We start from the raw sequence: 13586 nt of genomic DNA, 5'->3' as shown, positions 1-13586 counted from the left end.
TTGACGCATCTTAGCGCCCGCGCTGGTTCATAACGAAAGATGCAATCACAAAGATATTTATTTATTTATTTTCTATATTTACAGTCTTAAGTTTCCTTCTAAAGGACAGGAGGGAGGTGGTCAGTCTGATGTCCCAGGGGAGAGCGTTCCACAGACAGGGGGCCACTGCTGAGAAATTTCATGATGGTTCGTAACAGGAGATGCGTTTGGATAGGTAGTCTGGGCCAGAACCATTTAGGACTTTAAAGGTTAAAACCAGCACTTTGAATTGTGCTTGGACGCTGATCAGCAGCCAGTGGAGCTGGAGTAACAGAGGGGTTGTGTGCTCCCTGTACGCTGCTCCGGTGAGAAACCTGGCTGCCGACTATTGGACTAGTTGAAGCTTCCAAAGATAGGTGGGGCCAGGACCATTTAGGGCTTTGTAGGTCATAACCTGCATCTTGAATTGGGATCGGAAATTTATCGGCAGCCAGTGGAGCTGCTTTAATAGGGTGTCGTATTCTCTGCAAAAGGGATGTTCTTAAACTTCTCAGTTTTATCTCTACTGCTGCCCACTTTCCTGGTGATATATATACTGAGAAGAAAAGCTGTAATCATCTGCATGAGCACTTTAAAGGAAACTATTTAAAAAAGACAAAATCAAACACTTTATAATATTGAATAAAACAACCATATAAAAATTTCCAGAGAAGGGAGTCCACCACATTTTTGATGACATCAGCTGACATACTAATGTGTTGCAACACACAGTTTAGAAAGCTCTGCCCTATGCCATTCAATATAGAGTTTGATTCCAGACCTTTGATGTTGGGCACTTGAATACGAACATGCTCCAGCTTGTCAATATAATTCTTGAACTATGATGTACAGAACTAGATCTAGTATTTCAGGTAACGTTTTATCAAAGCAGAAGAGAGTGGGATTGTTATTTCCCTTGATCTTGACACTATGCTCCTGTTGATGCAGTCTTGAACTGCACTGACTGTTTTGGCTGCCCTATTGCCGTGTGGACAAGTTTTGTTTGTGGTCTACTGTGTCCCTAGATCATTTTCACAGGCATGATTATCAAACCAGATGTCATCTTATATTTGTACATTTCATTTTCCTGTCTAAATATAATGCCTTACATTTACCCGTGTTGAAATTCAGTTTACTAGTCAAGGGAATTTTGAGTCTTGATCTTGTCCCCTGGGGTGTCATCTGCAAATTTGATGAGCATATCATGTATTTCATCATCCAAGATGTTGAACAACAAAAGGCCCAGGATTGAACCCTGCCGTACCCTACTAGTCACTTCTCCCCAAATAAGTAAACAAATTTACATAATTTTTCTGAAGCATGAAATTACTAGGCAGTTTGCATTGTTTCACATTTGTTCTGCTTCTGCTACCTGTAAGAAGAAACAAATCGAGTTAAGAATGAAAATAGCTCTCTACTGTCTGTTTGGACAGGAAGCATAGTCAGGCCTTGGATTTTATACATCAGATATACGAAGGGCAATGTATATGTTGGGTTTCCATGGGAACACAGAAAAAGGATGGAACTGGATGCAGAATACAGCCAATAAACCTGCCCTTAAAATACACACACCATTCTCAAGTGCAACAGATTCTTGACATCTTTGATGGACAGAGAAAAAGTGCAAAGGTTTTAGAAAAAAATGAACTTAAGTGAACAATTAACTCTACTTACAAGCAAATGGTATTGTTTAAATATGTCAACTGTACTTACTACAGTACAGTTTCTCTTCCTACTCCTCATAAGACTACATGTAGTATCCTACCTAGAACAATGGCAATAAAAATAACCGCTACTGTCTCACCAAAATGTATCAGTATTGAAAGAAACTAAAAATGTCATGTGACAAATCATCCTGGGCTGGCAAACCCAATCTTCTAAATCATAAGGTTAGAAAGAAGAAGAGGCAGATGCCAATTAGTTGCCTATACAAATGGGTATTTCAGGATTGAGGGCTTTCCCCCCTCAAGCAATGCCTAACTTTATGACTTATTTAACAGCACCGTTTTTTAATTTTACAGTGTGAAAGACAAATTACAAGGGTAGTTACTATAACAGAATAAAAGAAAAAGAAAAATGCTCAGGGCATGCAGTATACAACCTGACTGTGATTAAAAATACAAGAATTGTGGTGCAAAGCAAAGAGAGGGGGGGGGAAAGAATTCTGATGTGGTGGCACAATAGAAACAAAACCCTGAGAAGTCTACTCAGGTTTTAAATGAAAGGCCAAAGTGAATATGTAAAACAATCCCCAAGACAAATGAAAGAGCTGCAGTCATTTTGCCTGTTATTTTGCCAAGCACATCCCCAAAACTGTTTTACAACAAGCTTCCAAATATGGTGAGCCAGAGTTTTTGCTTTGTCTATTCCCATATAATCTGCCCATACTGAGGAGCCTTATTCTGCCCAGTTCAGCCAATCTGGATTTTATCTCTACCAAGGACCAAGCACTCTCCAAAATATAGATTAGACTGTGATGCATAGATCATGCAGTATCAGATCTTCATATCCAGGTCTAAGTACCCAACAGCAGGCAATCCAGTCATGGTGAGCAGCTCTCCTCTTGCAGAGCACAGCTGGGAGCTGACAAAACATTTCATGTAAGGATGTTTTGACTTATACCTTTATGGTTGGAAAAAAGTCCCCAGTCTGCTTTGAATATTGATCTAGCCAGTCAAAAACTTCACAGAAGATTTGTCAGATGTTGTCTATAAGGGAGGGGAAGGGGGGAAGAGAGAGATGGAAGAGTTGTTTTGTTCCTGTCTCAACTACTCATATTGACAGCTGCAATTCTCTAAAGCTACTTTGGGAATGAAAGAGGACAGTGAGGGAATAGAAACTTCCCCATTCTTGGTGTTCTATGCAAATTTCACCCAATGGGTACAAGTCCTGGAACAGCTGTCAAAGTGATGAGCAGGACAACAAACGAAATTTCACGTAGGTATGGATCCATTTGAAAGACGTGTTTGTCATTCAAACTAATGGTGTAGATATGTAGTATTCTAAAGTAATATTAGGGCAAACTGTCATATTGTCACATCCAAACCAGAAAAATATGGGGGCAGACAACATGATACTATTAAATGGCCAGCAAGTAGACACGGCTGCTGCTATTGAGTGGCTGGCTGGAAAGCAGTCATGACTTCCTTGCCCTAAAGATGGTCTATGGTGAGATTCTTTGGGACAGTTAATAAGTAGTTTCTAGTTTGCAAAAGAAAGAGTACATCACTGCCTCCAGTTACTATTACGGATTAAAAGGGAACAAGATCAAAACTGTTGTCAAATTGTCCTCTACACCCAACCATATTCACCACATTTCACATGGAATTGTCATTTGAATAAAACCTCTATTTTAGTCCAAGTAAGGCTTTCATAAAATCTGTGATTTAACATTTTTAGTCACTAATTTGTACTATTAAACTTAAATTTTCAGTTCAATATCTAGATAATTTAATATATTCTATTAAAAAGAATCTTTTAAGAATTATGATACGTATGTTTTTACATGCTGTATTAAAGAAATATTTCACCATGGAGCAAATGGCTGGCCTTTAGCTCATCTTAGAAAACACAGGAACACAGAGTTGGAAGACACCACAAGGGCCACCCAGTTCAACTCCTTGCCATGCAGAAATACACAACCAAAGCATTGCTTACAGGTGGCTGCCTACCCTCTGCTTAAGGATCTCCCAAGGAAAGGAGATTTCACCATGCTCTAAGGCAGCATAATGCACTGCCAAACCACTCTTACTGTCAGGACATTCTTCTTAATATTTAGGTGGGTCTCTTTTCCTGTAGTTTGAATTGGTTACTCCATGTCCCAGTCTCCGGAGCATCAGGAAACAAACTAGCTTCACTTTTGTGAAAGAATACTGTCAAATGGTTTTCTGTCACTAGGGGCCCATTTGCATTCAAGAATTATAGTGCTGTTTCAGGGAGCTCATCTTCTGATTCCTGTGAGCAAACTACAGATCTCAGGACTCTAAATGAAGGAGCCACAGCAGTTAAAGTAGGATCAAAGAGTTCTAATTTTGCAGCGTGACTGGGCTCCAGGTGTTTCTAGAATTAATCTTTCAGAATTGTGATTAGATTTATTATTAGAATTCATGCTCTGTTGTAATTTAGATGTGGATTCGTTCTCCCAGAAATGAGCTCACCCTGTGGTAGGGTAGCAATGGTTGAATGTCTCCCTTATCCCAATTCAATTCATAATTCAGCAGATCTGAGTATAGTTTGATTTCTGCAAAAACACTAGGGGCTACAGAAACCAATGTCATATTTGAAAAGACAACACAATGGCATAAATGTGTTTTAGTCCTGTTTCTCATTACCTGGTGGTGGCTTCTGTAGCACTTAAGTACACTGTGCTACCTATCCCAACCACAAAGTCAATGTACTGCTGTTGCAGCAACCTGGGGAAGAAGGGAGCCCTTCTGTTGGAGCAACAGGCAAGTAACATAGAGGGAGGGAGGCAGGTGGGTGAGTGGGATAGAAGGGCTCTTTTCTAGCCCAGATTAAAAATAAAGCTGGAAAACAATACAGAAATTATAGTGCTAAGCAAAAATTTAAGACAAGTCACATTAAAACTTATTTCCCATGCCAGGAAACTACCAAGATGAATAGTTTCACTAGATATGACTCACATTGTTCAGCAGGTAATAATGAGATCCTTGGAAGTGCCAATATGTAACTAGCTCAGATTTATGGATTTTGCATGATAGTCTTAAAGTATATTGCGCTAGGCTGAGGGATGTCCACACTCGTAAGAATACCATACTTACTTGAACCTAATGTTCACTTTTTTTGATGAAATGACTTTGCCAAAATTGGGGTGCGTATTATATTTGTGTCATACAGTAATATTAGTGCTAACTAAAAATCAAAAGGGAAAGGTGTTTCAGATGCTGCACCTGGAGCTCCTCTTTCAGGGACGTCACCTCTAGTTAAATGGCCAGGGCTCAATACTATGCAAACCTGGGATTTGTAGTTTAGTGCAGCATCAGCATTCTTTAACATAGAAGGCTCAAAACCTTGTCAAACTACACTGCCCATAACTCCCTAGCACTGAACCAAGGCAATTAAAGTGGATTCATTCTACAGCATAGATGCACCCCAAGGTTTTACTTTCCACTACTGGAAGCTTTTGGGGTTCTAGCACAATTGTCATGCACACCTTTTTTGGCCAAATTACAAAGAGCGCACTTTTCGCCGCTGTGCATTACATTCGGAAGCAAAGGTTTCAGGGTTTTGAAAATTGAAGTGCGCATTAGATTCTATGGCGCATTAAAGTTGAGTAAATACAGGTCATTTGTAAGTTCAAACCAAAACAAATAAATGACAAGGGTCTCCAAGACTGTCAGTACAAGAGGTGGTATAAAGTACAATTCTTTACCGCACATTGCAAATTCACCCTGAGAAATCACGTTAAGTTCATACAATGCAAGGAATTACAATGTGCAATGACAATATGCTTGTTCAGTTACATAATGTTTCCTGTTATTTTTTAATAAATTTTGGTGGATGCTGTGAAAATAGGCATTAGAAAAACATCGTAATACATGTAGCAGAAAACTACCAGAAAATAGGGAACAGTTATTTATAAGTAGCTACTACTTCTATCTTGCTATTTATTACAGTTCCTGCTGAGTCCTGGAAGACTGCTGAGACTTGCTGCTTAATGCTATCCATCAGTTATTTCCTGAAGAATTCTGTCACAGGAGTACTATTTTGTGATAGCTGCCAAAACTGTGAAATGATTTTTGTAATAATAAAATTTAAAGAGAACTGCAAAAAGATCATGGCAACTACAGTATCCCAGAATTTTCTGACAAAGTATTTCAATTATACTGATGCACCTGTGTATGTATGTCTATGCATAACTGTTATAATGCAATGTAGGCTTTCTTGTTCAATTATTTTTGTTCAACAGGTAAAAAGGGGGAAGACTAATTGGTTGTAAATTGGTTCATCAAATGTAAATAAAGCTTTAGTCTAATCTTCCAACTGATCAAAGGAAAGAATTTAAAGGAAGAGTTTCACAGAGAGCAAATATATCCTTTATTAATTCTCCTCATTCAGTTATACTTGGATACAAAGCACATTCCGAAAAAGAAAACTGGCTTCACTAAAAAAGATTTCAAGCATCAAGAATTCTTACAACAACATTACAAAAATTGAGAACTTCTCAATATAATATTTAGAGTGTATAAACAAAATTACAAATTTGAGAATTCAATTCTATCCATATTTGTTAGCTTGTCCAGTACAGGAATGTATCTATAATTAAGGCAAGATGCAACTGGGGAGAATGATGAAGGCTAAGAACAGTGCTGATAACTAATGATAAAAAAAACTTTGTGTTATTCTCTAAAAGACTTAATGTGCCTCAGTGGAAAACAGGTTATTTGTTTGCCTTTTCACAAGTCTTTGGCAGAAACCCAAGATGCAGAAGGATTTCAGACCATAAAGGAGAATGATTGCAGTGGCTTAAAGATAGTCATTGCTTCAGTAAGCATTGGGAAAACTTTCTTTCTGCAGTGCTGCAACCCTCATCGTCTGTGCCAGTGAACATTCTTAGGCCTATAGCAATGCCACACTTACTCCAGTGCTAGATAGAAATCAGGTCTCTGTCAATTCAGCAGCAGGCATATTCAGTGTCAGCAGTATAATTCTTTTCAATCTAAGCTTTCACACAGCCCCAGCACCATACCATCATATGACCTACCAACTTCCACTGTGCTGTCTACTTCAAAGGATGCCTAAACATGCCTGATAATGAAAAGGAGGAAATGCACAGAAAAATCTGCGTGTGCAAATAATCTGTTTTCTGAACTCAAACCATACATGCCAAGTGGTTTGAAAGCACTAAAACAGTGAAGGTTTTTCTATAAATAAACATATCAGGCAGGCAAAACAATGTTGCTCATCTACTGTAGCTGTTATTTACAGAAAGACGTCCATACACAGCAAAAAATGTGAGTGACCAAACTAATCACATCCCCTCTTAACAAGCCATGTCAACTGCAGCAAGGGAAGTGTCCTCTACACCCCAGAGAGCAGGTGATGAGAGAAATAACAGTATAAAAAGAAAGGGGGGGGGGAGAGAGAGACTTCTGCTTTCTCCGTTAGGAATCCAGTCATTAGACAACAGGAAGATTCAACATCTTAAACTGCAACACCAAGGGAAGTATGTAAATATACAGGACCAACAGTTAGGGATATATATCTTTGTTTACTTCCTTCATGTGATGGCACGTAGCTTCACAATATATAGGTGCAAGCTGGCATATATGGGCAGAAAAGCAGCAATTATTTTTATTTATTTACAGCACCAAAGGCAAAGGAAAATGTGGATTGAAGCTCAAACACAACTGTACCATCAGGCAGAAAGTGGCAATTCTCTCAGTTTTTGGTAATATCACAAAACAACAACAACTAATTGCTAGCCATTTAATTGTTTCTGCTGCATTTGTACTTGTAGGGGTGGGGAGAGATATTCATGGAAATTTTATTTATTTTTTGGGGAGGTCTCCTTTTTGGTAACAAATAAAGTGCCCTACTTTGGGTTTTCTGAACCTTGACTTGGATGAATTTTACCTCAAATAATAAAATGCTTTGAACTTGAGTTGACATATTTCTTATTGATAGCTGCCTTCTGGGAAGGAAATGCTACTTAATATGTCACCACTACCATCGCTAGGAAAGGTTTTTAGTTCTGTCATAACAGAAAATGTTATTCTTTTATTTAGCTAGCACTATCTGAGAGCATGGCACTTTAAAAAGCAACAAGGTTTCAACATCTGCACTATTGCATATGCCTTTGTGAAGCACTGAGCATTTACACTGAGCATTTAGATTGGTGTGTCATCAGATCAGTTGTGGCTAAACGCCGGATGGAAATGATCTAGCTTCACCTGCGGCAAGCTGAGTCAGAGGACAGTCTGAATCCTGACTCCAACTTGGGGCCACTGAAGACAGTTGGGATGATTTCTAACAAGAACGATTGCCATCCCCAGTTCTCCGGTGACCCAGGGTTACAGTTCCCTGTCATTTCCTGCCCTGGTGTGTTGCAGCTATTCCCAGCAGTGATAACCCAACTACTTTGTTCTCAGGCATTCTAGCTGATGTCAGCCAGAGCATCTGCAGACCAAGACTGATGAGAGGAGAGAGAGGAGGGTCCCCCTGCCAACCTCTTTAGCTTGGCAGCACTGCCTGATGTGAGGCAGAATGCCAAGAAGAAGGTAGGTGGTATGCCATAGCTGGGGGCAGCCACAACCCATGGGATGGCTGTCCAGCAGTATGGAACTGTGTTCAGCACTGCTGGGCAATAGTGGCTTCATGCCACCTCTGAGCGTTTGGGATGCCAGATCAGGCCTTATTTGTCAGTGTCTTTTATGTGTGTGTGCGCATGTGTAAAAAGGATGACTGATAAACATCCTTTTCCTTCAACTTGGAAGGTAAAGAGATGGTTGAAAGGAAAGCAGGTAATGAGGAACCAAACTAACAACTTCCCTTTCCTGCTCTAAGGCTGGAAAATATAGCAAAAGGGTCTTCTGCCAGTGTTCAGAAACAGGGATTTATGTTTGTCTACTAAACTGCAAATAAATCCACCAGTTTCTCTAATTCTCTTTCCTACAGCCAAAAACATGTTACCTTCTAGGTAAGCAAAACAAACAGTTGCTATACACAGTTTACAATGTAAAATTCTACATTACACAGGAGGAAGTAACAGGTAAAGTGAAAAATAGAAGCAAGAATAAGGAAGATTGATTTTGTCACACGTATTACGCATAGTTTCAACAAAGCATGAAGACTAAGACATTAACAATTGACTACATAGAAAATGTGGTTTGAGACAATAATATGTAAATAGACAAGAATAGGATCATCAATATTTAGATGGAAGTGAAAAGAGAAAGTAAGTTTGGAAATTATTTAGAAAACTGAAGGTCATGGCACTGGGCATTAAAAGTGACTGACATGGATACAACATCACACGATTACTCGGGAGTACAAAATATGCTGGATTTGAATGGATAGATGAAATAGTATTAGCACAGAGAGGACCTTTTTATCAGCTGCCCCAAGACTGTGAAATGACCTGCTTGAAGAATCAGAATTTAATCAAAGACCCATCTCTTCTTGCAGGGCTACCCAGAAAATTTTAAGTTGTGAATTTTAATCTGCATTTTAACAGTGGATTTTAACTTCCATTTTAACTCTGTGTATCTTGTTCTATGTTTTTTAATGTTTTTTTTTAATCTCTTGTTTTAATGATGTTGTATCCTGCCTCTAGCTGCAGGGAGAAATGGGTAATAAAGTCGTCATCGTCATCATCATCATTATACAGAAGTGTGATTCAGTCATACCTCATATATTCTTTACAATACCTTCATTTTACCAATGAGATTACCAACAATTAAAAAAAGGACAAGCTAAAGGTAACCTCTTCACACATCTAGTCCTGAATGCTAACTAAAATAGCATTGATGTATCATTCAAAAATTGATTCTATTCTAGCTAGAAATAGCAACCACACTATTATTATTTAATTGTTTTTTTGTTAAAAAAATTGCATTGCACCTTTTAAACTTCTCCAGTGTGGAGTGTTAACCGCCTTGAATCCCCATGGGGAGAAAGGTAGGGTATAAAGAAAGACAACAACAACAACAACAACAACAACGATAATAATAATAATAATAATAATAATAATAATAATAATGCCATAGTCCCCCGCCCTGTCCTGCTCTACCCCTGCTGCAAGGTAATGATATGTCAGGAAAGAAGCCTTTTTTCAAGTCTTGTTGGATTTCAAATAAGTGTCTACCAGTGGCCTCTTAAACCACATTTCAAATAAGCTTGCCTTCTGCAAAGAGCTAGTTCTAACAAAACTTGATGGTGAAAATCTTTGCACATTGAAACGTGCAAATGGCTTACTGTGTACTCTAACCATAGGGCAAATGAATTCAAGAATTCTCAAAGTTAGATCGATTGAAATTGCATAAGCTCTTTCTGACTAGAGAAGAAAAGCAATGTCAGTAGGCAAAGCTAGAAGGAAAAGGAGAGTGCAGTAAAGACTAATGATCACAGAGGTTAGCATTCAGTGCCCACTGTGGCTGGCAGGGAAAGGCTAGATAAATAGTTGAAAGTACTAGGATCATTTTCCTCTTAGTATAGTGAAGCTAGAACAAGAACAAGTACACAAGACTGTTCCTTCAGCTGCTGTATGAAGGAGGGGAATTGTGGTTCTTGCTGCTGGGAAATGGCTAATCAAGAGTTTTTGAGTTAATATCCCCCAAATTTGTTCCCAAGCTGTACTTAGAATATTATCAAGAACACTTTCCTATTGTAAATGAATATGTGTAAGCCATACTTTTATGTTGTAATATTGCTGTTTTGTTGTTTTCTTTTTTCTGAATACACAAGACATGCAAGAGGTTAGTTTTAGCAATATTTTGTTGACTTGACTTTTCCTACGCAATGACTGATTTTTGAATGAAATGTAAATTTTTATTTAACCTACCAGCTTTATATTTAATAAAAAAAACCTAACAAAACAAGAACAATTTTAAGGTCTCAAAAATCACACTTACTTTTCGATTAAATCCAAAGTGACTCCTGGTACCAGTCTCACACTCTTCTGCATGCAAAACCTGCAGAGAAAGAAAGTTTTAAGAATAAATCACACTAATTAAATATCTAATGACAAGTTATCCAAATGTGCTATAGCAGGAATTATTTCCTCATCTTAAAATATCTTCTAAAGGATCCATGAGATGCGGCAAAAACGTTGTTACCGCAGAGCAGGAGACAGTGCAGTCGCACTCAAAATTAATGCAAGAACTTCCACTAAGATGATTTCAAGCTCATTTATTTTAGGTGCAATGACAATAAGTTTCCCCAAAGATGGAGTGTGGAATGAGTGTAAAGGAAAGGAGAAAGGTTCAGTAGTTCACTGCAATTTTTATGAAACAGGCACAAGGCTCAAAGTAAAGCTGAGCAAATAGAACAATGATCCATGCTAACTGGGCTTCCCCAGAGAATTGAAAACGAAGAAGAAAGCAGTGAGGATAACTCAAGCTAGCGAAGTCTGGATAAAACTAGTGATCAAGTCTTTTGGTAGGATCTCCAGCACTTTAGTCCAAGCCTCCAGCCTTACAGTTTATGTTGCGCTAGCCCTGTCCTGCCCTATTAGTCCCAAATATAAAGGTTGTAAATAAATAAATAAATTTGCACATGTCCACTTTTCTTGGCTATTGGTTGCTTGCTCTTTGGTTATGTTTTATGATGTCTAGAATATATTGGTTTTATTGCATTAATATATTTGATTGTTATATGTTTTTAATTGTGTTATTTTGTAACTTTATTTATATTGGCTTGATCCCTATGTAAGCCACCCCCGAGTCCCTTCAGGGAGATGGAGGCTGGGTATAAGAATAAAGTTATATTATTATTATTATTATTATTATTATTATTATTATTGAACCATTGCATTCAGAGAAGAATGGCATCCATTAGGAATGTACCAATTCCTTCTTCCAGACCTTGCATTATTCACCCAGTTCGGACTACTGCACAACAAGCAGGAAAGAGAGATTTCAAATATTTCAAGCAAGAAATACTTAAGGTATGCCTACAGCCCAAAAAGTGCTGTGAACCTTTCAAAGTTAGAGGGCTATCACCTACCCTTCCCAAATTATGATTATATGCATCTCATTTTAATCTCTCTTTCCCTGAACAACAGGCCCTTTCTCAGAGGTGACAAAGAGAAATTTTGACACTAGATTCCTCATCAACTCCAGCAATAAAGCATTAATAACCATTGTACTGAAAATAAATGCTTGGCTGAGACAAGGCACAAGCTAACTCTATTTTGTGCCACTGGCCTACTCAACAAGAATGCCCTGCTACCACCTCAGCTTTCATGCTTCTGCCTTTCGAAAATCTCTGTCCTTCTGTGTAGCATGTGCCATTTTTTCTTTATACAATCAAAGGCAGGCAGAATTCAGGCAGAATTAATGAGAGGTTCTTCTACTGGCCTAGCCTTATTTTTTAGGGTAGCCTACCTGCCTATAGCCCAAGATTCTAATACCACTGCCAAATACCTAATTGCATTGTGATACAGATATTGATTTCTCTCTCTATTCTGAATACAACAATCCCAGCATGGAATCTGCCATTTAATGTTTATTTTATACCAGCTGAGTACTAACTGCTTTACAGAATATAAATGTGATATCATTACTGCTCAAGGGACATAAAAATCAACCTGTTCTTTTCTCCCAGAGGAATATGGCCAGTAAAATATACAAGCATGCTTCTACTCGGCACAAATGAGTTGACCTTGCTATTCTTTTTTAAAACTACATGTGGATACACTGCCTATGTTAATCCTAGTGTATTTAAATGGAAGGGGTGATTAAAGTAATATTTCCTATATACTTTTCCTTTATGTTTTTTGTTACATATATTTCTTGGGAAAATGTGTGTGTGTGTGTTTTTAAGTTTTAAATAGCAGTGATAAAGACTGAGAGAACAATAATAATAAGGATGCAGAAAAACAAGGAGTGGGAAATTCAGGGCTGGCTGTCAATTCCATATTGCAGCCGTTTTATGACTGTGGCTTCTTTTACTTGCATCCTTGACTGGTTTCTGATTGAACAGTAACAGCACCTTCTTCAGCCATTCACTCTTTTTAAACATCGTAAAAATATTCTTACGCTTTCAAACTACCACTATACAATTGATGTTTAATGACCAAAATATGTTGGCAAAGGCTCAATGACACATCTTTGGACAGGATTACAAAATTGATGCACAATGTCCTGTTACTGAGGAATCAATGTTACCTGGTATAAAGTAATGCACACGACATAATAGATTTTCAAAATAAAACAAAAACCCTATAGGAACTAGCAGCTTAATTGCCATTGGCTCATTTTAAGCCTGGTATTTCTAAAATAAGTTCTATTATCTGTGACCTGAACTAAATTGGAGAGAGTGACATGAAGAATAATTTGGCCGCATGGTTCCTTTCACCTTCATCAACACTTTCTCAGTCCCTTCCAGGCTCAACATCAAAAGTCTAGGGGCTGAACTGCAGTCAGCTGCCTCAGTACAGAGAGATCTTGTCAGGAGCAAACAGATGCTTTACCTTGCTTGCTGAAAGGAGCATTCCAGTGGGTATTTCATAGCAGGCGGCTTTTGATTAGAACTTGCTGATTTTGCTGTGGCATGTTTCCACATGCCTAATGGAACTGGAGAATGCCACTGTGTCAAGTGCTTCATTCAGCCCCCCACCCAATTAAATAAAAAGAAAACAGAGTGCACATCTGGGGTCAGCTATAACAAAGGATTTCCACCCATTACAAAGCTGTCATTCCACTCTCCCCTCAAAGGGACTGAAGAAAAATGTATGAGCATGATGTAAATAAAGCTGAGAGTTCAGAAATTTCAGCAAAGACCTCGTTTTCTCAAAGAATAATGAATCAGACGAGGCTGTTTTTGATTAACAAGGAAAACATTTTTAAGAGTAATACCAGTTCATCATGAACACACTTGGTATTCAG

The 13586-nt window shown here is 38.3% G+C and overlaps 1 protein-coding gene across 4 annotated transcripts in view; it reads right to left on the bottom strand.

The window, feature by feature from the left end:
* RPTOR (regulatory associated protein of MTOR complex 1) overlaps positions 1 to 13586 on the bottom strand; it is a 422313-nt gene that overhangs the window by 215423 nt on the left and 193304 nt on the right. For all 4 annotated transcript variants that reach the window (XM_060764302.2, XM_060764303.2, XM_060764304.2 and 1 more), the window contains exon 7: positions 10611 to 10670. In XM_060764302.2, the coding sequence (XP_060620285.1) occupies positions 10611 to 10670 (60 nt within the window). The remainder of the gene's footprint in view (positions 1 to 10610; positions 10671 to 13586) is intronic.

This window comes from Anolis sagrei, chromosome 2 (genome assembly GCF_037176765.1).
Source record: "Anolis sagrei isolate rAnoSag1 chromosome 2, rAnoSag1.mat, whole genome shotgun sequence".
Lineage (NCBI taxonomy): Eukaryota > Metazoa > Chordata > Lepidosauria > Squamata > Dactyloidae > Anolis > Anolis sagrei.
Note: the sequence above shows the minus strand (reverse complement) of the source record. Positions and strands in the feature narration are given on the sequence as shown.